This window comes from Lemur catta, chromosome 12 (assembly GCF_020740605.2).
Source record: "Lemur catta isolate mLemCat1 chromosome 12, mLemCat1.pri, whole genome shotgun sequence".
Classification (NCBI taxonomy): Eukaryota; Metazoa; Chordata; class Mammalia; order Primates; family Lemuridae; genus Lemur; species Lemur catta.
Window position 1 is genome coordinate 33,975,142 of NC_059139.1, and position 25,162 is coordinate 34,000,303.

Below are 25,162 nucleotides of genomic sequence, written 5' to 3' on the forward strand. Positions count from 1 at the left end.
GCCTGTACGACCTCTGCCTGAGAGTGCTGAAGCCCCACAGGTGCCCAGAGTCTGGGCGAGAGGCCTGCAGAGGAGGCAGAGTCTTCTTTCCAGTCCCTGCGCGGCTTTTTCTCTGAACAAAAATGGTTATAATACCGTTTGTGTACAAACTCTTTTTGGAGAAACTGCTTTTTCTTTGTTGGAGGGATTTGGGCCACCTAACTTTTACTCTCTTTCACCACTAAGCTCCAAGGCCTCTCTCCCTCACTGGAATAAATAAATAAATAGATAAAGCCCCTAACCCAACATCCTATTTAACATTGTAGGGAAGCAGGTGAAGGGAGAAACCTTGAGTGGTTTCTGAAAAGTTTTCCCTTCCCTTAATATCCAGTAAGCCATTTGGGGACCCTTCGAGGGAGGAGATAAAATCATGAACAGACTTTGGGGAAAACATCACTGGGGACATGATGATGGCTGACATGATTTGGTAAGTGGTTAAACTAGTTTTTAAAGATAAAAAAGATGAATATAAATGCCATCTCTAGGTAAGAAGCAAGACCTAATTCCTCTTTTTGCGAAAACTTTTGGGGAAAATCAGCACCTAGTTGAGTAGTTTCGAGAGGTGTACGTGAAACAATGGTAGTTTATACTTACAAAGATTCGATTCTGATCTAATGGAGGCCAAAAGTGCATTTTTTTTTTTTAAACAGAACTTGAAGCCACCATGGGAGATGAAGATTGGGAAGCAGAAATTATCAGTCCTCACGTGTCTTCCTATGTTCCTGTATTTGAGAAGGTAATGAAATTTAAAGTTCGCAGTTATTAAATGATATGGATTTTATCAAAGTTGAAAATCATTGTGGTGGGAAAGTTCTAAATTATACAGTCTGTTTCAGTGCGTATCTCCATGTGATTGTTATTAACTGTTTTGTGGGGAATGAGAAGGAGGCATGCCACGCCTCAAATAGAATAAAATTGTCTGAGGTAATTTGATAATTAAAAGCTAAATTAGGTGTAGTAATATTAATAACCTAATTTAAATGTCAGTGATTTAGGACTTACTACAAGTGAAAGCAAATTTGCGCAAATGTGGTTGAATGTCTCTGAGAGACACTTGTGTGGAAAATTGAAGACAATAATTTGGTTTTGGGTGATAATTTAAATTCTGAAAATCTGTTTTGTGCAAGGAGGGCTGTCAAGATAACTAGGTTGATTCATATGGTACCATCAGTGTGTACAAATCATCAGATCTTTTTTTTCTTAATGGCATTTGAATAGTTTCATTGTAATTCAGAAGTAGGGGCCTTGAGGTAGTTTTTTTGGTTTCAGATTTGACTTGAAAATTGACTTTAAAAAGATTAAAAGTGTACTTTAGGAGATAATATATGTTAAGGGATTGTTTTCACATAAGTGTTATTTACTTAATAATGTCTCCAAAAGTTTATCTTTTTTTCTTCAGAATTTCCAGTTCGTTTGTTGGCCAATTCTGACACTTTCTGATTTCTAGTGATGCCTTAGTGGAAGTTCTTATTTTACACAAAAATGTAAAATATGCAATCCTTTGTCTTCATTGTATTTGAGCTATATATGGAGTTATTATTAAAATACCTGAACTATCATTCTGAATTTATCATGTTTCTTGGACCTCATTTTAGAAATAACGTATTTTGCATGTTATCTCTTTATAGTCCTCTTCCCATCAAAAAAAAAAAATAACTATTTGGGAACAGAGGAAAAAATCATCTAAAAGTCTTGCTTGTTAGACAACCATTCCTGTTAACTTTTTTTTTTTTTCTTTGAGAGACAGAGTCTCCCTCTGTGGCCCAGGCTAGAGTGCAGTGGCATCATCATAGCTCACTGCAACCTCCAACTCCTGGGCTGAAGCAGTCCTGCCTCAGCAGCCTGACTAGCTGGGACTACAGGCATGTGCCACCACACCTGGCTAATTTTTTCTAGTTTTGGTAGAAACAAGGTCTGGCTCTTGCTTAGGCTGGTCTCAAAATCCTGAGCTCAAGCCATCCTCCCGCCTGGGCCACCCAGAGTGCTAGGATTACATATGTGAGCCACCATACCTGCCTCATTCCTGTTAAATTTTTAGTAAATTTTCACAAATATGTTTTCCTATCATTGTAATGATAGAATATAGTAGTAATTTTTGAATCCATCTTTTTTACTCTTCAGCACTATTCCATATTACTAACTTCCTAGAATTAATTTCTTGTGGTTATCTAATATCTTGTGGAAAGGATCTATTAATACCATAATATAAATGATTTTCAGTTTGTGAGTATTTAAGGTGGTATTAGTTTTTCACTATGGTATTGTCATGAATATCTATAGCTTACTGTTTTTTTTTTCTCAGCACTGTGCTAATGAGGATAATTTAATTTGGTAATTTTTTTTCAAAAATGGAATTACCTGGTCAAAGGACATGTTATAGTTCTTTTTCCCTCTGGTTCTCAATAGATTTGCATTATTATACAAAGTTTAATTCACAGATACAGACTTTCTTCCACCTGGACTTTAATAGTCACCTATCCAGTTTTTATTTTTTCTTAGTCTGAGATGTTTGTCTTCATGAAGCGTTCAGTCAGCACATTGCGCTATCACTTGTGCATATTTATTGCAACTGAGGTCACTGACTCAGATCTTTCAAATTTACCTCTTGGAATCTTTGTGCTATTCAGTTTCTTGCCAGTAGGAATACTAAATTGAATATTAATTTATGTTGACAATTCTACCTTATTACATTTGTGTGGGGTCAATTTGAGTACGTTTTTTGCATTTGTTGGCAAACTTGACAACTGTGCTGGTTGTGCAATTAGTTATTTGCCCTAGTTGACTTTAAGTAATGTTTTGCCTCCTAGGTTGAATAAAAGTGCAGAAACTAGGGAGAATAAACATTTTTATGTAAAAGAAATCTGAGGCCTTTTATTCAGCATAGTTTCTTTTAAAGGCACCATTTTGATTTGTTTTTCTAAGTGACTTTGTTTCTTTTTCTTTTCTTTCTTTTTTTTTTTTTTGAGCTAGGGCATCACCCTAGCTCACAGCAACCTCAAACTCCTGGGCTTAAGCAATCCTTCTGCCTCAGCCTCCTGAATAGCTGGGACTACAGGCATGTGCCACCATGCCCGGCTAATTTTTTTCTCTATATATTTTTAGCTGTCCAAATCATTTCTTTCTATTTTTAGTAGAGACAGGGTCTTGCTCTTGCTCAGGTTGATCTCAAACTCCTGACCTCGAGCGATCCTCCCGCCTCGGCCTCCCAGAGGGGTAGGATTATAGTCGTGAGCCACCGCACCTGGCCCTAAGTGACTTTGCATTTCAAGAGAAAGCTGGCTTCCCTTTTAAATTTATAGTGGCTTTCAAACAGTCTTAGGTTATTGATATCATCTAAAATATATCAGGCTTTTCTAAGTGCTTCTCAGGAGCTTTATTTGGAGATTTAAGACACACTTATATAATTTTGAACTAATAGGGCACTGTGCTGGTAGAACTGGTAGAATTAGGTAAAACTTCCTGTTTTTAGATTTTAAAGTGAGTGTACCAGGTGGGGATAGAACAATGAAAGATGTGAAGTTAAGAAAAATTCAATAATCTAGTAATTTATGTAGTCCAGAAATGTCAGTGATTAGGCGTTTGCACATTGCTTACAGGCTTATTAGGATGAGTATTAGAATGGATGGGTGTGGTGAGTCTATTAGGTATTCAGTTTGCTTACTTACTAGCTGACCATGCTTCTTGCTAGCTGACTGTGGAAATAAGTCCATATAGTGATCACTTCTGTCTGATCTATTTGCCTTTTTTTGTGGCACATTTCAGAAGGCAGAATTTCTTGTTAAAGTAGAAACAGCTTGAGATAATTAGTCCCTCCACAATTATAATTTTATTAAGCAGTAGTAGCAAAGTTAGTAATAACTGTTTAGATAAGAAAATATCATGTATATGATATTCCAGAGTTGCAAATAACAGTATAGGTGAAAAAAATGTGTTCATTAAAGTGCAAAAGGATTATTTATAACTGCAGATGAAAACCCTTATGTGTTAAACATTTTGAAATTTCTGAATTGGTTCATTTGGGTGGTTTAAGAAATTGTAATTGGTTTACAGGTAAGTGTTGTAAATGTAAGCTAATGACAGGACATTCATTCAACATATTTTTATTGAGTCCTACTAGGAACTAGAGATAGTGGTGAACATGATAAGATGCTTGCTATCATTGACATTGTATTTTAATGGGAGAGACAGAATAAGCACATTTGAAAACCAAATTATAGTGAAAAGTGCTATGGAAATAGGGAAATGTGTGTGGCTGGTATGGGGTGGATTGAGATCAGGTGGAGAGGGAAGACTTCCCTGAGATAGTGACTCATGAGCCCAAGACTTGGGAGTCCCAACAGGACATCATGTGCAAAGGTCCTGAGGAGGGAACAAACTTGGAGTATTAGGGCAACAGGAGGAAGGCCAATGTATTAGTTGCCTATGGCTACTGTGACAAATTACCACAAACCGGGTAACTTAAAGCAACAGAAATTTATTCTCTAACAGTTCTGGAAGTCAAAAATCAAGGTGTCAGCAGGGCTACCCTCTCTCCGGAGGTTCTAGGAGAGAATCTTTGTTTCTCCTATTGGCTGTGGGCATTCCTTGGCTTGTAGTTGCATCTCTCTGCCTTCACATGGTTTCCTCCTCCTCCTCCTCTGTGTCTGTGTTATCTCCCTTTGCTTCTCTGTTCTAAGGACACTTGTGATGGCTTTACGACCCACCTAGATAATCCAGGGTAATCTCCTCATCTCAAAATCCTTAATTTAATCACATCTGCTTGACCAAATAGGTGCCATTTATAAATTCCAGGAATTAGGATTTGGTATCTATGTGTGGCTGTTATTCAGTTTACTAGCCAGTATGACTAAAGTACAGTGAGGTAAGCCAAGAGTGGTGGAAAATGAAGTGTTAGAGAAGGAAGGGGAAAAAGAGAGAGAGAGGAACTGGAGGTAGTTAGGGACATAGAGTTGATAGGATTCAATGGGTATGGATAGTGAAAGAAAGGAATCAAACATGATGACTAAGGTTTTTAGTTTAGGCAACTAAATGGATGATGGTGCCATTTACTGAAATGGGAAATTTATGGAAGATGAGCAAGTTTGGGAAGAAAAAACAATCAAGAATTCTGTGCTGGCTGTGTTCAGTTTGAGATGCTTATAAAGACATGTAAATAAGGATATACCAGTCAGAAGGATATATAAATTTGTTGCTTAGGAGAGGGATCAGCACCATAGATATAAATTTGGGACTTATCTGCATATTAATGGGATTTACAGCTATGAGATTGGGTAAAATATGGTAGAGGAAGAGTATAATAGACTTAAAGGGCTCTGCCATGAGCCCTGGGGCACGCCAACATTTTGAGGTCCAGTAGATGAGGAAACTGAGGAGGGAGTGGCCAGTGGGGCAGGAGGAAAACCAGAGGGGACTGTGTACTTTAAGCCAAGAAAAGAATGTTGTGAAGAGGAAGGAAATAGTCTTTTCAAATGCTGCTGAGAGGTTTGATAGGTTGAGACATAAAAGTAGTAATTTTGTTACATACCTTCCTTATTAAAAGCATTGTCAGTGCAGATGCGGGGATGGAAGGTAGGTTGAAGTGCCTAAAGTCCTCCTGCCCAGCTACTTGGGAGGTTGAGGCAGGAGGAGCACTTGAGCCCAGGAATTTGAGGTTGCAGTGAGCTATGATGTCACTGCACTCTAGCCTGGATGAAAAAGTGAGACCATCTCCCCCCAAAAAAAGAAAAGTGGTGCAACGGCTGGAGGGGAATGTGGTGAAGTTAAGTTTTTTTAAGGTAATGGGAAAGATTAAGATTTTTTTTTAATGAAATGAATTGTTGGAAAAGTTTTCAGTGGCTTGTTTCAAAATTTGCCATGGAATTTGTATGTTCAATATATGTGGGATATTAAATTCCATGACATGAGGATCATCTAATAATAATAGTTTTTCAATTCTTCAGTGCAAGAGTGAATCATTACCTTTTATCAGTTTTATAACCTTTATACAACTAGCCTTTTTTTTGCTGTATTCACCCAATAGGACTTAGGTCACTAGAAACAAAAAAGTCTTCAGGTTTTACTTTAAGTAGGGGAGATTGGGTGAATGTTCTTGTTGTTTTAATGTCTATGGTGGTTATAAATTGAAACATTTTTACTGTAGCAATTACTAAAAGCCCAAGGCATTTCAAGTATGCTGTTGTCTTTCTGCTCTTAATAACTCAGAAAAATGGATGACTCTCAAGCTTTATAAAAGTAGTCCTAAAAGTCATTTAGTGTCTCTTGTGAAAGAAATTTTAGAAAGTTATTTTAACCTAACGATACCTACCTTGATGGACTCTCTATAGCTTTGGAACTTATTTAAATGAATTTACTTGAGGGAACATTGTGACCATTCTAATGCAGTTGATTAATTCTCATGCAGTCAATTGATTATAAGGTATCATCCAGAGGTTTTAGATCACCTTTTATTCTTAAATTATTAAATTCTGATTGTCATTTGCAAGGATTTCAGAACTCTATTCTGAAGGTTTTGTCCTAGAGAAAGCTTAGTGAGAAGAAATGAAGGAGTGGATTAATGATAAGGAGACTCTAGAAGTTAGAAGTGAGGAAAAAATTACTCAAGTTGTTAATCCAGAGATAACCTGAGAAATGTTGGAAGGTTCCAGAATTAACTTGGCATTCAGCTATTGATATAACAAAAGTTGAATTTTTAAAATCCAACAGCCATTATACTACTGCCAATGTGCAGTAATAGTGAATAAATTTTTTTTAGATTAAAGTGGGGAGAATGGAACAGTCAGTGTTTGAGAACATCGAAGACCGTCTTCAACTACTGCTGTGACAAGTTTGATTGAAATTAACGATGAATATTCTGACCTTATAGCTGGGGGACACACCGCTTAATTGGATTTGCAGTGCAGCAGCAGGATGCATACATAGATAAATTGTTTTCAGTGCATAAGTGAATTTTCTTTAGAGTTAATTCCTTTTAAAAAATGTGAATATATTATTTCACTTTATATGAACAGTGGAGGTTTTTAAAATTTACATAGTACTTTACTGTAGAAACTGTTACGCACTAATCTCTGTGCTCTACTCTGTACAGTTTTGATGAGTATACTGTAATATATGGAACTCTGTAAACTATGTATATTGTATATTGGCAAGCATTGATTTATTCATATGTTACTTTGGTCAGATTTTATTTACCTATTAATAGTATTTGATTATACTTTTCAAGCATATGGGTAACTTAAATGACCAAACTCCTAAGTCAGGCATCAACAAACTCTTTCCATAAAGTGCTAGCTAGTAAATTTGTAAGTTTATGATTTAGACTTTGTAGGCCTTATGGTCTCTGTCACAACTTTGCTATTGTAATGTGAAAGCAGCCATAAGTATATGTAGATGAATGAGGGTGGTTTTGCTCCAATAAAATTGTCTACAGGAACAGATGGCCCACCAGATTTGGCCCATGGCTATAGTTCGCTGACCACTGTTTTTTTGTTTTTTTTGAGTCAGTCTCACTCTGTCGCCCCAGATAGAATGCAGTGGCGTCGTCATAGCTCACTGTAATATCTAACTCCTGGGTTCAAGTAATTGGTTTGCCTCAGCCTCCCCAGTAGCTGGGACTACTGGCACGAGCCACCAACACCTGGCTAATTTTTCTATTTCTAGTAGAGATGAGGTCTTGCTCTTGCCCAAACTGATCTTGAACTCCTGAGCTGAAGCAATCCACCTGCCTCGGCCTCAGAGAGTGTTGGGATTACAGGTGTGAGCCACCATGCCTGGCCTCAACCACTGTTTTAAGTGACATATTAATATGTTATACATACAATGTTAAAGTGAAGATGTCTTGGAATAATTAGTAAAGGAACATCCAGTGATCCAGAAAACCTTATTGTTTTGTTCTGAACAAAGCTCAATTGTTAACATTTTCTAGTATTTGTGAAATAGTTGACACATTCTTATTATTCGAAGTAGGAAACTAGTCTTTTCTTTCTTCCTTATTATAGGATAGATATTCTTCTGGAGCAAATGGAGACACTTTTGACAGGACTCCCTCTTCATCATCAGGTATGTGTTAAAGCAAAAAGGTGAAACTCTTTTTACATTAAGGGTTTCATTTAGTGAATGAGGAGCAATCTAGAAGACATCTTATAGAAGGTGTTGTATATTTCCTATTGAAAATTAATTCTGATTTGGCTATTTTGGGATGGGGGCATTTCTAGCTAGAGGAAGGGAGAAAGGGGAGAATGTAGTGTTACACACTGTTTGATTTGATATAGTGGGTTGCTATAAAACCTTTGCCCAACATAGAAGTTGCATATTTGGCTTCCAGGTTGCTAGAGCATTGTCAGGGTTCCTCACATAAAGGAGTAAGACATTGGACTTACAAGGTTTTTGAAGGAAGTTACAATGGTGGTGAACTGTCAGGATAACAGTTGTTTAAGCCAAGCCTGCCATACCATCAAGATATCAACTCCCCGTATCCTTCTCTTCCCAGCCCCTGGCAACTACCATTTTACTGTCTGTGAATCTGAATTACTATGAATTTACTGTGGGTCTTTGAATTTGAGTTACTACTACTTTTAAGGCTGACTAGCATAAGAAAGAGGGTGTAGGGGCATCAGGTAGTAGTTTTGCCATTTCTCTTATCAAAAATTAGTGGATGAGATAAAACATTTTATAGTCAAAGAAGCTGCTGGCTCACTGAAGCCTGGCCTAAAGTGGAAAACCATGTGAGAGATAGTGTCTAAAATGTGAGGCTAATTTGAGAGTCAGTTTATCAGATTGAAGCAAATTTAATTCCCAGGTACATCTCAAGTTCAAGGTAAATCTATTGACAGAAGTTAAGTTTAAAAGAGATGCCTTTGATATTGTCAAGATGCACTTGTCTTTCATAAACATTGAAATGTAGTAGTTTAATATAGAATATTCAGATTCTCAAAAGTTTTGGAATTGCTACCTGCTGAAGCCCCAGCAAAAGGCTAATTTTGTTTTTCCCGTATGAACTCTGTGTGTGTGCGTATGTGTGCACTTGGAATTGTCAAGAAAGACAAATGAGTAAAAGTAATCTCTGCTTCTTAACGTCTGTTTGCATAGATCACTGGGTAATCAGGACAAACCTGGTGTTTTGAGGTATAAACAGAAGCCAGTTTTTGTAAACAAGTGAAAATTTAGGTCTGTAGTATATTAAAGATTCCATATTTTGTGTTGGAATCTTCAAGAAGCTACACTGAAATAACCACCAATTAAAAGCCAGGACTTTTCTTAGCATTAGATCTGGTTAATGAAATGAAATCAGGTAATGAAAAATATTGATTGCTTACCTTTTTCTGGATAACAAGTACTTTTTGTAGTTCTTTAAAAATTTTTTTTTCATGAAAATAGGTTTTCTTATTATGGAAGTATAAACCAGGCCAGTGAATATATATATCTAAATATGCTCCTTGAAAAAAATTTTAAGTAGAGGTAAAAGGAAGGAATAAAATGATCTGAAATCTTGGCCCCCAAATTTAGCCACCCTTGACAGTCTGATTTTTTTAGATCTCTGTGTATATGCCCACATATATAATTATATTCCACTGGTATATTGGATATGTTCTTTTTATTATAAATACCTGCCTTGCTTTGCCTTTGCTTACCTTCCCTTCCATACCTTTTCATGCTCTTAAAATTGTATTTAGAAATGTTTCTTTTCATTGTCTAATTCCATTTCATGGAATCCTGTTATACTACATCTTGCTTTTAGTTAATAGTCATGGAAAGCCTTCTAAGCAACTGGTATAATGTAATTCTTTTCAAAATTAAGTGAAAAAATTCACATTACTTGGCTTTAAGATGTCAAATATTAACAACTTATAATGAAAAACAGTCCCCTTTTTCATCTTTTGACGTCCTAGTATGAAAGATATATATTTAGCTTTTCCCCTTCCCCCACCCACCCCACTCACACTTCTTTCCTTCCTACCTGCCTAATAGTTATCACGCTTTTTGTTTAAAATCTATATTCAGTTTTTAGATCATCATAGCTGCATATATATCATTCACATTTGAGCCACATAATATTACAGTTTCATTTTCTTTATTATTAAACCTTCTGTTTTGTTTTTACAAGAGTTGCTTCTTACCTTGTTTTGTTTACTTGATCTACTGTGTTCCTATTATTAATTCATTCCCAAACCCTCTCCCAGAAGCACAAATATCCATTCAGTTTCTAATACATAGGTGATCTGTCAATTTCATTTTTAAAAAAGCTTCATCTTTGAATTCTCTGTCCGCCTGCTCCAGTATAAACTGGCTACTCTCCAGCCTCTCATCTCAGGAATTATCCTTCACCTCTTTCCTGGGTCAGATTCCATTTCCTTGGATCCCATGTTTTTTCTGTCTTGATTCCCCAGCCTCTACCCATCTTTGGTGGAGCCTATTTTTCTGTAGTTTACTGAGAAAGGAAGTACATATGAGAGATTGAAAATGTCTTTACCTTTATGCTTGAGTGCTAGTTTAGAGGTAAAATTTTAGGTTGGAAATAATTTTCACCCTGAACTTTATTGCTTGATTATATATGAAATTCTAGTGATGCTGTTGAGAAACTTGATATTTTGAGTCCTGATACTTAGTGTATGACTACTTATGTAAACATTGCTAATATTTTTAGGATCTTATTTTTTTCCATATTCTGAAAACTTTATGATTATATACCTTGATATGAGACTTTTAATTTATCATGTGATACTTGGTGAGTCTGTTAAATCTGAAATTCATACCCTTCACTTCTGAGAAATTTACTTGTGTTATTTTTTTCTCTGAGGATTATTATAATACCCTTTGAAGGTTACTTCTGTTACATTTATTGTCTTGGAATTTCTTTTTTGTGTATGTTTTAGTCTGTTTCTTTTAGATAGGTAGCTTTCTTCAAAAGTCTGCTGATCTCGCCTGCCTTTTTCTATTTGAGTGGACCGTTAACGTACTGATTGGAAACTCAATTCTGTGTGCTTGGGCACAGCTGACTGACTGATGGGCTCTGCTATCAAGTGATTGGGCCAGAGCCAGTGTTTCGTTTGGGAGAGCAGTTTCCCTAGAGAGAAATCCTCTAGTCTCTGTCTAGGAGAGAGATGTAAATTTTTGTATCTCTCTGTGTTCTGGTTTCAACCTTCTCTTCCTCCCTCCCTCCCTCTCTGTCTCTCCTCATTGTATTGTGCAGATTCTGTGCTGCCTTTGCTGATTCCTTTATTACCCATCTTTGAATGATTTGAATTCTTTATAGGCAAGCTGTTTGTGAGAGAGAAAGGTCAGGGATTTTTTACCCCTTCCTTCCCCAAAGAAGCGATTCTTTTTTGTGTGTGTGTTTTTCAGAAAACTTTTTGCAAGTTGTTTTATTTACAAAGTCAACTTTGAAAAGGTCACTAAAGATAATTGGATAATAAACTAGGCAGAAATTGCTTTAAAAAAGAGGGAAAGTTCAAAATATCAGTTTCTGTGGAGAACCCAGAGTTCAGTTTTATTCAGAGCAAAGAAAAAAACTTTTAATCATACTAGAAGAATCTCAGCCATAGATTTGGAATCTGTACTCAAACTACACATGCAACAAGGACAACATTTTGCTAGTACAATTAATTTGCTGCTGCATTTGTCTGCTGTTAACAATTATAAACAGCAGTGCAACTAGTATTTGGAACAATCCTTACAGTGTTACCGTGTCAGGCACATTTCACTTCTCTTCACACCACTGGTTCTCTTTGCATACCTGGGCTTTCTCCTCTTTAGTAAAGTTGTTCTTGATATTGAAGGCCTTGCGACTCTCCTCAGGTGTTTTCCCCTTGATCATATTGGCAACAGTCTTGTGTGTAACGTTAAGCAAACCTTTGATGTCTAAGTATAATAGTTTGCAGCCAGAATAAGTTTAAAAAGTGTGCCTTGGTCAACTTTCAAGAATTACTGGTCCCAAATAGGGATTTTTTTGTTTGTCTGTTTGCTTTTCTTTGTTCTTGTTTTCAGGAGGAGGAGGAGAGTCATTTTTTTGGTGAGTGCACCACTGAATGACCTTTAAAAATATTGCTGCATTAATATTTGGTAGGGGAACTGTGTCATCATCTCCTTCATCTTCCATTCCCAGATCTTCCATCATGGTCTTGATAGTACAGATTGGCGATTTCCCCTTCTCCAAATATTTCTCCATCAGAATTCTGCACCTTAATTGAAGGTGGGCCAGAGGCTGACACTACTGGGGTGGGATCAGCACAGGAGAGAGAAAGGTAGAAGATAACTAGCTCAAATTTAATTAAATTTGCTTGACATAAGTGTGAGGTTTCAGAATACAAAATTCAGTGCTGTTATTATGAAAACATATCTCACCACTCTCATCAGTATTATTTCTATAATACTAATTTTTGGCTAAATTGCATTTTTGTCTCAAAAGTTGTGAGAAGTGTGTATGTATATCATAGTAACCAAATGGGCATATATCTTGTGGCTTTTAAGTGCAAAATGAATGAGATAAAAAGTTACATAAAATTATAGTATGAAGGAGAAAAACTGAATGAATAGTGCTAATTAATATAAATACCAAAAGATAGCAGAAATCTTGGGAAGCACATGCAGAAACTTTAATGAGTAAAGGGTACTTTATTCTGTTTATTAGGCCTAAAACAATAACTGTTGATTCCAGCAGTTTATTTCTTATATATGAGTTACTTTCTTGTGTTTTGAATATCACTGCACTGAAGTCTGTTTTACACCTTGATTCAAGATGGAAACATGAGTGAGCACCTTATTACCTTTTGTGTTGATTTCTTGGTTTCAAAACTTGGGAACTACTTAGGACAGTGCTGTTCACTAGATCTTTCTGCAATGATGGAAATGCTCTCTGGCTGCACTGTTCAATATAATAGTCACAAGCTACATTTGGCTATTGAGCATTTAATATGTGGCCAGAGCAACTAAGGAACTGAATGTTTAATTTCATATTAATTTTGAATTTAAATAGCTACGTGTGACCAGTGACTACTGTACTACAGAACATAGCTTTAAAATTCGTGCCAGGCAAGACATGACTATTTTTGTATATTTAGGGAGAGCCTGGCAAACATTAGAAGCAAATGTTTGGAAAATTGTTAATTTTTCTGGCTGTGTCTTGTCTGGAATGCCCTTGTCACTGTAATGTCACCTCCGCTTTCCTCTTTTTGCTAAAAGCTCAGCTACTGCTTAGTGATACTAACCTAGGGGTAACTATCAGCTACCCCTTAGTGATACCTCCCTTGGGGGAAATGCCTTGAATGTTGGAGCAGCTAAATTTTGAATAGATCCTCTTAAATTGGTTTTGAGCTTTCCATGATCTGAGAATGTTTGAAGTTAACCTAGTTACTACTGCCTTGAACTCAGTGGCTGTTAGGTTACTTGTTGAAATGTCTAGTCTCATCACAGAGAGAAGGAAATTGATGTGAATGGTGATGCCAGAATCTGGCTATTTTTTAGCATTTTTATTTTTGGAAGTTTTTTACCCCCTTAAATATGTGGCAACTAGTGAGAGTTTAAGAATCTAAAGAATAATTGTTACCACGTGACTGTATTATGGAATCTTTATTGAGGACTTTTTCATGAAAAGAAATAGTTACTATATTAAAAATGTCATATGTGTACTATAAATCTTAATGTTTTGAACGACCACTCATTTTTAAAAAACATTACCAATACTGTTACATAGCTTATGTGTTCTTTTCCTGTCTGTCCAACCCCTATCTTGGATTGTTTCTTTCCCTTTTTAAAGATTTTATTATGTATATGTTATCTCCAAATAATATATTTAATTTTGCTTCTTTGAATTTTACAAAAATGGTACCTTCCTTTATTCTTCGCTCTGTAATTTGAATTTTTCAGTCAATGATTTTTTTAAAGATTTACCCATGTTTCCAAAAGTTGTATAAAAGTTCATTTATAATCATATTATTTTGTCAGTATGCCATAAGTATTGTATAGGTACTATATACGATATTTAAGTTATATTCACTCCATTCTGTGAATATACCACATATTTTCATTCTGCTTTTGAAAAATTCCTATGCACATTTGATTTGTTTCCTATTTTGCTGTTATGAACAAACTTCCATGAGTATCTTGTCTTTTTCTAGTTTACTAAGTATCTGTTTTTAAGTCATGAATGGTGTTGAATTGTGTCATATACTTTTATCTAGAGAGATAATTAGTTTTCTCTTCATCTGTTAATGTTGTAAATTACCTTTTTTTAGATGTTCTAATGTTAAGATATCCTTACATTCTGGGAGAAACCCAACTTGACTGTAATGTATTTTATCCATTCGGTTTACTGTTGGGTTTGGTTTACTAATAATTTGTTTTTGAGGTTTTGCATCTGTGAGTAACTGAGGTCTATAATTTTCTTCTGAACTTGTCACATCAAAGTTATGTTGGCCTTGTGGAATGAGTTGGTGAATAATTCCTCTTCCTATTTCCTGGAATAATTATATGACATCTGAATGATTTGTCTTCCTATTTCCTGGAATAATTATATGACATCTGAATGATTTGGTCTTGGAGAGTTTGGTAGAACTCACTTGTAAAACCCTATCTGTGCATCTGCCTGATTCAGAGATTTAAGTACTGATTTAATTTGCATAGGACAGTTGGGTTTGTTTTTATTGTTTCTTGAGTCAGTTTTAGAGGATTAATTTTCTAGGAATTTTTCCATTTCTTTTAAGATTTTGAATTTAGTAACAAAGTTGTTCAGATAAATTCTTCCATTGTCTTTGTCTTCTATCTTCGAGATTCTTTAAAAAAAAAAAAACCAACTCTAATACTGTTCATTTGTGCCTTTTCTATCTGTTGCCCTCTTTACCCCTTATTAGTCTTCAGTAATTTATCACTCTGGCAAATTTTATTGATCTTTTCAAAGAACCAGGTTTTGGGTTTATGAGCCACTATATTTATTATATGTTTGTTTCCTGTTTTATTAATTTTGGCTCTTACCTTTACTTCCTTGTTTACTTTTGTGTGATTTACTTTGTTCTTCTAATGTTCTTATTCATTGAGATGGCTATTAAGCTTATTAATCAAGTGCTTATTTTCTAGTATAAATATTTCAATAACAAGTAACATTTTTATCATATGATTCTAAGTAATTTTAAACTTCCATGTGGTGGGTTTTTTTTATTTTTTGAGTTGTCGGTTATATAGAAGTGTTTTTAAAAATATGTTCCCAAATATGAGGGGATTTTAAACAAGTTTTTTTGTATTTAATAACTTTTAATTTGATTGTATCATCATTAGAGAATTTTGTGTATATGATATTGACTTTTGAAATCTATTGTTGAGTTTATACTTTGGCTTTCTACATGGCCACGTTTTTAATGAACATGCTATCTGTTGAAGAATGTCAATTCTTTCACATTGAATGCTATGTATTTCTATGAAATTAAAGTGCATAGTATTCTGTGGATGACCACAATTTCTTTATTCTCCTTTAATCAGTTTTTTGCTATTACAGAAAGTGCTTACAAAAACATCTTTGTGTGTCTGTGTAGCTGTTTGTGTATATCCAGAGAAGAAATTCGTATTAGTGTACTTTCAAAAAGTATATGCCTATTAGGATCAGTTAGGATTAATAATACAGTGTGTGGTGTGTACTTGTTTCCCTATGTCTGTTGACTTTTCTGGGTATTAGCAAACCTAACTTTTCTATTCAATCATGTGGTTGAAAATTGCTGTCTCCTTTGATTTCCAGTTCTTTAATTATTAGCAAGATTTAGTCACCAGTTACTTTTTTTTTTTTTTGAGAACTACCTATTCATATTCATAGTCCATTTTCATTTATTTATTTATTTTTCAGAGACAGGGTCTGGCTCTCTCACTCAGGCTGGAGTGCAGTGGCACGATCATAGCTCACTGTAACCTTGAACTCTTGCATAGCACATTTTTCTGTCAGGTGCTTTGTCTTCTTACTTATAGCTATATAAAATTCCTTCTTTGCCATGTGTGGCACATTGAAAAGGCCTAAAGTCTACAACTACTTAGATATATGTTTTTGTTTGACTTGCTTCAAAATGTTATTGGCTTTAGAAATGGATGATGGACCTTCGAGAAGAGATCATTTCATGAGAAGTGGATTTGCCTCTGGGAGGAGTTTGGGAAATAGAGGTAAGTATCTTTGTCGTTCCTTAATCTCCTGAACTGTTGAATAGTGAAGTGAGTAGAGGCTTTCGTAGCTGTTTGGTGCAAAACTAAGTCTTTTATAACTCAGCGTGTAGTAGACTTTGTGCTGAGATAATGAGTCATCATTTTTTCAAGTGTCAATGTTCTTTTTGCCATTTTACTTTTTGGATATAGTAGGAAATAGTTGTACAGACGAACAGGTTGGATGGATAGACATTTCATAGAGCCACATCTTAATGTGTTTATGGTATTGATTTCCAATAGTTGAAATGGGAAGAATGTTTGTAAAAAATTCAGGGATTAGGCTGGGCCCGGTGGCTCACGCCTCTAATCCTAGCACTCTGGGAGGCTGAGGAGGGAGGATCACTTGAGTTCAGGAGTTCGAGGCCAGCCTGAGTGAGAATGAGACCTGGTCTCTACTAAAAATAGGAAAATTAGCTCAGTGTTGTGGCACAGAGCCTCTAGTTCCACCTACTTAGGAGGCTGAGGCAGGAGGATCATTTGAGCCCAGGAGTTTGCGGTTGCAGTGAGCTATGATGTTGCCACTGCACTCTAGCCTGGCAACAAGAGCAAGACTCTGTCTCAAAAAACAAAAAAATAAAAACAAACAAAAAATTTCAGGGGTTAGAGATGGGAAGGACCTCTTCTTTGAGTTTTATGTTTTTCAAGAAGAAGCAGTATGGGAAACATTTCTGTTAGCTCATAGTGTTAATTTTTTAAGAGGTTATTTTGCTAAGATTGGATATTAAAATTTTACTTGTAGAACTACCAACATTGATTTTAACAGATAATGACCAGTAAAACACCTTTCTGTAGTTCATTTTTAGACTTGATGTTAAAAAGCTGAGAATATTCTGTACTGTTTTGTTATAGTGCAATAACATTAGAACTTCAAGTTAAATTTATTTGAAAATACATATCATTTATTTCTTTTAGGGGATGTCATGGCTATGGCTGCTTGGTAGTTTTAAACACATATAACACACCCTTGAATTTATGGGATGTTATTTTTTGAAAAACTTTTCATATTTCCAGATATTTTTATTATCATGTAAACTAAAAGTTGATGTGTGGTGTTTCATTTGACATTTGGAAAACTTATTTAGATAATGAACACAAATTTGGATTTTATATTTTGACATGTTCCTGCTACTAATGGAAATAACTTATTCAAATATATATATATTTTTTAAGCCTGCATATTAATAAATAAGATGCACTGCTGATTTTGACCATGTGATTATGCTAAGAGGTTCAAATGTGGGTTTTGTTAGATACTGATAACATTAGAAACAATATTTTAATATTACATTTAGAGAGTATTTAGTATTTAGATATATTTTAAAATTCTATTTTAGAAGAAGTTGTTGACATTTTTTGATGCAGACTTCTAAACATTGTTGAGTACTCTTTTTTATTGAGAAAACCATCATTGAGACAGATTTTACCATAAATTATTTCCATATGTTTAAGGTTGAAATACATATTAAATTTCTCATCAAAACTATCTGTTGAGGCCGGATGCGGTGGCTCACGCCTGTAATCCTAGCACTCTGGGAGGCCAAGGTGGGTGGATTGCTCGAGGTCAGGAGTTCAAGACCAGCCTGAACGTGACCCTGTCTCTACTAAAAAAATGGAAAGAAATTATCTGGCCAACTAAAAATATTTATAGAAAAAATTAGCCGGGCATGGTGGCGTGCCTGTAGTCCCAGCTACCCGGGAGGCTGAGGCAGTAGGATCGCTGAAGCCCAGGAGTTTGAGGTTGCTGTGAGCTAGGCTGACGCCATGGCACTCACTCTAGCCCGGGCAACAGAGTGACACTCTGTCTCAAAAACAAACAAACAAACAACCAACAAAAAAAAACACTATCTGTTGAATGTTACTACTTTAAAAAGTTATCTTTATACTGCATATTATCTGGGAAATTCATAGACCCATGATATAACTTTTTTCCTTATGATTCAACTAACATTTTATATAGTTTCAATTTGTTTTTTTCTTGGTAGAACTTGTATAGCTAGTAATGTGTTTTTGAAGTTGACTCTTAATTGCTTAAAATTAACTTTTCATGTTCTATGAAGTATAGCTGAGTAGCTTTAACCTCTTGAATCACACCCATCTTTAAGATCTGATGAAAATACTTATAGTTGGGCATGCACAATTTTGCATGTGGTTTCAGGAGTTTCACAGACCCCCTTCAACTCCCCTGTACTAAGGTATTACAGAGATAGGTAAGACAGTTTATAGGGATCACAAAGAATGCTTTCACTTTTCCCAGTGATAGTTTGAAGTGTCAGTTTATGCTGTTTTGGATGTCTCTGTTCTTCCTTTTTCTTTTTTTTTAAACATGTTCCTTGCTGTCAGATCTCTGTCCTGAGGATTCTTAATTGAGTGGTAGAGAAATACATGGAAAGGAATATTGTTTAAAAAGGGTACAGATAATGTGTTGTGGGAATGTAGAAAGATTATCATATGACTGGAGGGCTGAAGACTTCACAAAAGAATTTTTTGAAGGGTGAAAAGAATTTTGATAGGAAAAATGGGAAAGCAGGGATGCCATGCTGAAGAAACAGCGTATACAAAGGTACAAAATATTAGAAATGGACAACGTGGCGTGCGGGAGGTTTACTGTAAACTAAAATGTTGTGTGTTCAGAATTATATAGTGGAAAATAAAGCTAGGTAGGTTAACATGGGGAAATAGTGTGGCAAGATGGGGAGGTGTGAAAGGGAGTGGTATTCATAGTTTTTTTCCTTTTCTAGTCCCTTATCTCTTACTTATTTCAATTTTAGAAGAGGAAAGGTTGTAAGAGATACAAGTACTGGAAAAATAAATAGAACAGTTAAACAGTACCAGAGCATAAAGTTTTTAATAGCGGTGACTTTCACACAGAGGCAAAGTGTAATACTGGCACTATTAGGATGAATATAGAAAATCATGGTGCTGAATTTTCTGATTAAAGGTCTCCACTAAAATAACAACTAGTGGAAAGCTATATTTCATCAGTAGTAGGTTATGTTTTTATCTTGGTATCACAATTTAAGTGTTGTTTTAAAAGAAGTTACAGGTATGTTACTAATTTTGAGTTTTTGTATTACTCTCTTCCCATCCTTGAAAGTCTCCTTAACCAGACAATTCATTTAATTCCAAATTTATGATGATACGCTTAATTTTATACATTGAAGATTTTAACTGTCTGAACTTTTTCAGATGCTGGTGAGCCTAATAAAAGAGAGAATACATCCACAATGGGTGGTTTTGGAGGTGGAAAGGGTTTTGGAAACAGAGGTAATTACTTATGATGTCTTACCATCAAAACTGGAGTGATTTTGTAATTTAATTTTAATACTGATTGACAGATATTCCATAGTGACATTTAATTTTTAAGGCATATAATCCCTATCTGTGCACTAAAGATCATTTTATTAAGACTCAACATTTTTTAATTTTATGAAAGATTACTGATGGATGCTTTTGAAATTAATCTTAGAAATGAATCTGTATACTTCAGAGATGCATAACTCTTAGACATAGGTTTTTAGGAAGTGAGAAATTTGAAGCAGAACTTGATTTTTTTTTAAGTTGAGAATGAAAAGAAGTTAACAGGATTTCTGTGTTTTACTGAGAAGGACAAAATTATCACATGTTGTATTATAATTTACTTATATTGTCCTTTAGCAAATGGAGAGATTGAGTTAATTTGCAAAATTTTAAGAATTTTGATGTTTTGAACTAGAAAGTACATAGTGCTCATACTGACATATACTTTTGATTTTCCCATGAACATAAGAAGAGTATATGACTTGAGGTAATATAGAATTGGCTGAAAAGAAAGTTGTTTTTAACTTTAAGAGAATGGAGTTGACAAATTGACAGAAAGCAGAATTCGTAGTACAGCCTGAATTAGTTCTCATTCAATATCTATATGTATGGTTGTATATAGTTTATCCTATTTTAAAGGACATTTTAACTAGTAGTCCCTGCAAGGTGATTTTTGTGGTTTTTTTTTTTTTAAACCACACAGGTATAGGAAATTGTTTTCAGCAATTTGCAGGTTTCATTTTATATTTTGTATAGGTTTTTCAAATAAGTTTGAAGAAGGTGATACCTCTGGTTTCTGGAGAGGTAAGTCCAGTGTTTTTGTGTTGACTTTTAAAAATTTAATGTCAAGAATACTTGCTAAAGAGAAACTAAGATTAGGTATCTTAGTCCAATTCTAATTTATTTTAACCCAGTTTTATGAAACAGCTATATCCAGAGCCTAAACGAAGGATATTACTGGTTTATAGATAGAGTTCAGGCATCCTAATTTGGCCTATTGCCACCTGCCTTAATCTGTGAGATGTACCTTTTGAATGCTCTGCTACCGGCCGGGCGCGGTGGCTCACGCCTGTAATCCTAGCTCTGGGAGGCCGAGGCGGGTGGATCGCTCGAGGTCAGGAGTTCGAGACCAGCCTGAGCAAGAGTGAGACCCCGTCTCTACTAAAAATAGAAAAAAATTATCTGGCCAACTAAAAATATATATACAAAAAAAAATTAGCCGGGCATGGTGGCTCATGCCTGTAGTCCCAGCTACTAGGGAGGCTGAGGCAGTAGGATCGCTTAAGCCCAGGAGTCTGAGGTTGCTGTGAGCTAGGCTGATCGCTTAAGCCCAGGAGTCTGAGGTTGCTGTGAGCTAGGCTGATGCCACGGCACTCACTCTAGCCCGGGCAACAAAGTGAGACTCTGTCTCAAAAAAAAATAAAATAAAATAAAAAAATAAAATAAAATGAATGCTCTGCTACCTTAGGAAAATGGGGATAGAGAGCAAAAACAGCAAGTCAAGAATTGAAATTCTACTCCATATATAAATACAGTTTGAGATTTGTAGGGTCCCATTTAGGCTCAAATAAGTCTAAGAAAAAGATTCATGAGAATGTAAATCACTGCTGAAATTAAAGACATTTCTGTGCGGACATTCTGCAGGAATACAGAGAATGATGAGAATAATGTTACCAGAAGATACACTACAATAACAAACAGTGTTTGAGTAGATTTGGGAACCTGTATTTAAAAAGCATCCCTAGTAATTCTGATGCCTTCTTTGTTTGGTAATCATTGGATTGATCTATGGAATCTTTATAACATGGTATCCTTTGGAGTTCCAGACTTTTTCATGTCTCTGCTCCCTACCTGCTAGTTGAATGAAGCAGAACAAGTTGCTTAATCTTTCTAAATCACAGTTTCCTATTCTGTAGAATGGAGGCCATCTGTTTCATAGGTTGTTAGGCAGATTAAGTGAGAAAGTTTGTAAAAGCAGAAATCTCAATACCAGACACCTTCACGGTAAACACTCAATAACTGCCATCTGTCTATCTTCATTAAATATTTGAGGCTTGATATTATTATGCTCTTTGATTCCCAAAGTCAAAACCAAGCCTAGACCTGATCACCTTAAAACTCTTTTGGAATAAGGTGGGATTTTAATTACCAAATAAGACTGTTTCCCTGAACAATTGCTAGTCTCTTTCTCTCTGCTTCTCTCTGCTTTTTCTCCCATTCCATTCAAATGAAAACATATGTGACAGAGCTAGTATAATGGGAGAAGAAAAACATTTTTATTCTTTTCCATTTCTTTTTGACTGTTACTATTGTAATCTCCCAACTTTTAACCCATTTAACATTCAAGATCATTTCCACTTACCCAAAGACCTTCCTACCCAATTGAGTCCCTTCAGAGAGCTTTTAGTACAAATTTCAGTTTCTCACAGAACTTGAGAGAACTTCTCTTCTCCAAAGTGGTCTGCTTGCTTTGCTTTGATCTGCTTCTGTTTTTATTATTAGTTCCCCTAAAATAAAAAATTAAATGAATGGATTGAATTCTTTCATTCTTCCAATTGTTGACCAGTCCAGAAGCAGGTTTTGAGCTCATGGTAGAAGCTTTTACTCTGCACACAAATGGATGGTGTGTTTTGTGGTTGTTTTTTTCTGTAATCTAGTTCCCTTAATCTGGTATGGTGTAGTGATAAGGAGCTCAGGTTTTGGAGTCAGAAACCCTAGGTTTGAGACTCAGATCTTCCTCCTGGCAGTTGTGTTATTTTGAACAAGGTATTTAACCTTTCTGGTTTTCATTTTCCCTATTTATAAAATGAGGATTATACCTACTTCCCAAGGTTTTTGTGAGGATTTAAAAAGTAAGTACATATGATGTATTTAGAACAGTGCCAGGTGCATTCTAAGTTCTGTATGTGTTATTTTTATATAATTAATAGGTTGTAACTGTTTTTGGGATCATTATCTCATTTTTGTTTGTGCTTGGCTTTATTTTCTAACTCTACAGTGATAATTTCTTTTTTTAAAAATAACTTTATTTTGAAATGGTTCACAAGAAGCTGAAAAAAATAGTACAAAATAGTACAGAGTGTTTCCATGTACCCTTCACCCAGTTTCTCACGATGTTATTCTATTTTAATTCCCTGTGTGGTCAAAATAACTATAGGTTTGTTTTAGGGGAATAATTGGCAAAAGATAATGTGAGACTCTCTCTTCTTGCCAGGCCCCACGTTAATTAATAGGCTTTTTCTCTAAGGCAATAAATGTTAGCTATCATCATCATCATTACTCCAGGGCCAACCTTCTTTCTAAAATTCTTTCTTTCCTGCCCAAGCTCCCTTGTATTAAATACTGCTTTCAAGAAAGCTGTCTTGTTAAATGGCTCTTCAGAAATGTTTGTCTTGTTGACTACAGCACAAATAGTTTATAACAAGAGCTCTGGAATAGTGTTTACTGTAAAACAATATTCATTAAGTAGATTAGTACTTTTACACAAAAACTTACCCAATAGCCTGCAAGCTGTTTATTCACTTGCTGCCGTTATTCTAACTTAATTATTAATGACATTTACAAAGATCTCTGAAAACCATCTCTGTTTTTCCCAAATGTGACTATGTTGGAATCTTCTGGAAAGCTTGAAGTTATATTAATAACAGAACTTTTATATTTTCAAAAATTATTTGTTCCTTGCTCTCACTCTATAGTTCAGAATAAACATTTCTGGGAATGGAGCCTAGAAATTTATTTTTAACCAACTCTAAGATAATTCTTAGGCAGCCTTTAGTGTAGTGATCCAGTCACAACACTATTTAAAAATCTGGGTAATGTTACTTGTCAGTGCCATTAAAAACAGAAAATCAGGATATCCCTGAATTATTTCATTAAGATGAATGGGACAGTGTTTGCATATGTTTAAGAAAGTACCAGTGTCTTAGGCTTATTAAGAATGGTAAATTACAGAAAAATATATGAATTATAAATATAACAGTTGTGTGTTTCTCATGGTCTGTGGAACACATGTGAGGACCACTTGATTATGTAGTATAATAGTTTAGATATTCCTGAAACCATTTTTAGTCAAACTGACACTTATGAAATTCTTATTTGGGGGCTTGTTTTGCCTAGTATAGCACTTGGCAAATAGGTTCTCAATTATATACTTAACATTTAATATTTAGGTACATTAGGTGATTTGTACAGGGAATTGACTCTGATTAATGCCTTTATTTCTGTTGAAATTATTTGAAAAAATTAAATGTTTATATTTTAATTATGAAAATATTTTGTTACTAATTTGTCTTGTGACAGTACTGTTCTTTAGATATTATATCTTTAAAGTGAATTATTTAGATGCTATTCACATGTCAAATTTTTATTAAGGATCTAATAATGACCGTGAAGATAATCAAACAAGGAGCAGAGGGTTTTCCAAGAGAGGCGGTAAGGACCACATTTTGGAACAATTTGTACTTAAGACAGAAATTGGTAACTGACAAAACTGATTTTGGAAGAGTTGAAAGAAAGAAAAATTCTGGTGGTGAAAACCTTTGAAGAAAAATACTTTGGCATTTGTTTTCTGCTTTTGGTACTTGAATGAATATTCAGTAAGTGTTCCTCCTGTCACTTTTTAATGTCACTGGATCTCCCCCCCCCAAGATCTCCGGAATGTGCTATAAATTATAGAAGAGGGACAATGTGAATCTTGGTCAGTCACAATTTAGATTAACTGGGATGTCTTTGGCTCTGAATAAAATTATTGGAAATTTGGGGTAGGAAAGAAATTGTAGATCATTTTTTGTTCAAGTCTAACAGTATTCCATCATGCTTTGCTAATTCTGCCTCTGATGAATTTGAGGTGAGAAGATATAAAAATTCTCATGCTTAGTTCTTGATTATATATATGTGGGCAGTCATGTTAAAACAGCAACAAAAATAAGAGAGTGTACCTACTATGAAATTGCTATAAATGTGCAAATCTATGATAAAAGGGTTTATTGTTTAGAACTACATGGTAATCAGATATATCATTGTTTTTGCTGCAACTTGAGGACATGCTTTTCCTTTGTCTTAGGTGATTAGCTGCTGAATCAGGCCTTCCCTAGTAAAACTCCAGGACTTGAGGATGTCAGGATGAGGGAAGGTGTTTTTGTCTCCTAAATTGAGTCTTATGATAATTGTGGGGAGAAAGTTTAGCTGAGAAAAAAAGACTTTTAGCATTGCTTTTTTTTAAACAAGCAATTTTTCATACTTAATGTTCCTAAAACATTACTTCTGTTTAAACATGTTTGATTTTCTGCAGACCAGTGAATGTCTTCCTTACTATTACATTTACTTTAAATCAATTTAATTCATATTTAAGTGAGGCAGTCAAAAGCCATTTGCAGGTCTCTGTGCTTGGTCCTGGCTTATAGACAACTGAAGAGTGACTAGCCAGGAACACAGCCATTTTTCAGGGTGTCCCTGATACCCATTCTCTGTAGACATATACATTTGGGGGTAGGAAGCTTGCACGTAGTGGTCATTTAGTAAATATGTGTGTATATATAGTTTATATTGAAATACAACATGATACAGACAGGTGCACATATCATAAGTATTTTAACAAACTGAACACAGCTGGGTTCAGTCAAGAAATGGAAATTACTAGCACCTCAAAAGCCCCCTTTCA

The 25,162-nt window shown here is 35.2% G+C and overlaps 1 protein-coding gene and 1 pseudogene across 1 annotated transcript in view; one reads left to right on the forward strand and one right to left on the reverse strand.

Annotated features, from left to right (window-relative positions):
* The first annotated feature begins 698 nt into the window (after positions 1-698).
* Positions 699-25,162, forward strand: part of DDX4 (DEAD-box helicase 4) — a 60,363-nt gene continuing 35,899 nt past the window's right edge. Inside the window, exons 1-6 of the mRNA XM_045565663.1 lie at positions 699-775; positions 8,034-8,094; positions 16,090-16,167; positions 19,393-19,470; positions 20,260-20,307; positions 23,875-23,934. Coding sequence (XP_045421619.1) covers positions 704-775; positions 8,034-8,094; positions 16,090-16,167; positions 19,393-19,470; positions 20,260-20,307; positions 23,875-23,934 — 397 coding nt within the window. The 5' untranslated portion in view covers positions 699-703. The remainder of the gene's footprint in view (positions 776-8,033; positions 8,095-16,089; positions 16,168-19,392; positions 19,471-20,259; positions 20,308-23,874; positions 23,935-25,162) is intronic.
* LOC123648523 lies at positions 11,685-14,333 on the reverse strand (annotated as a pseudogene).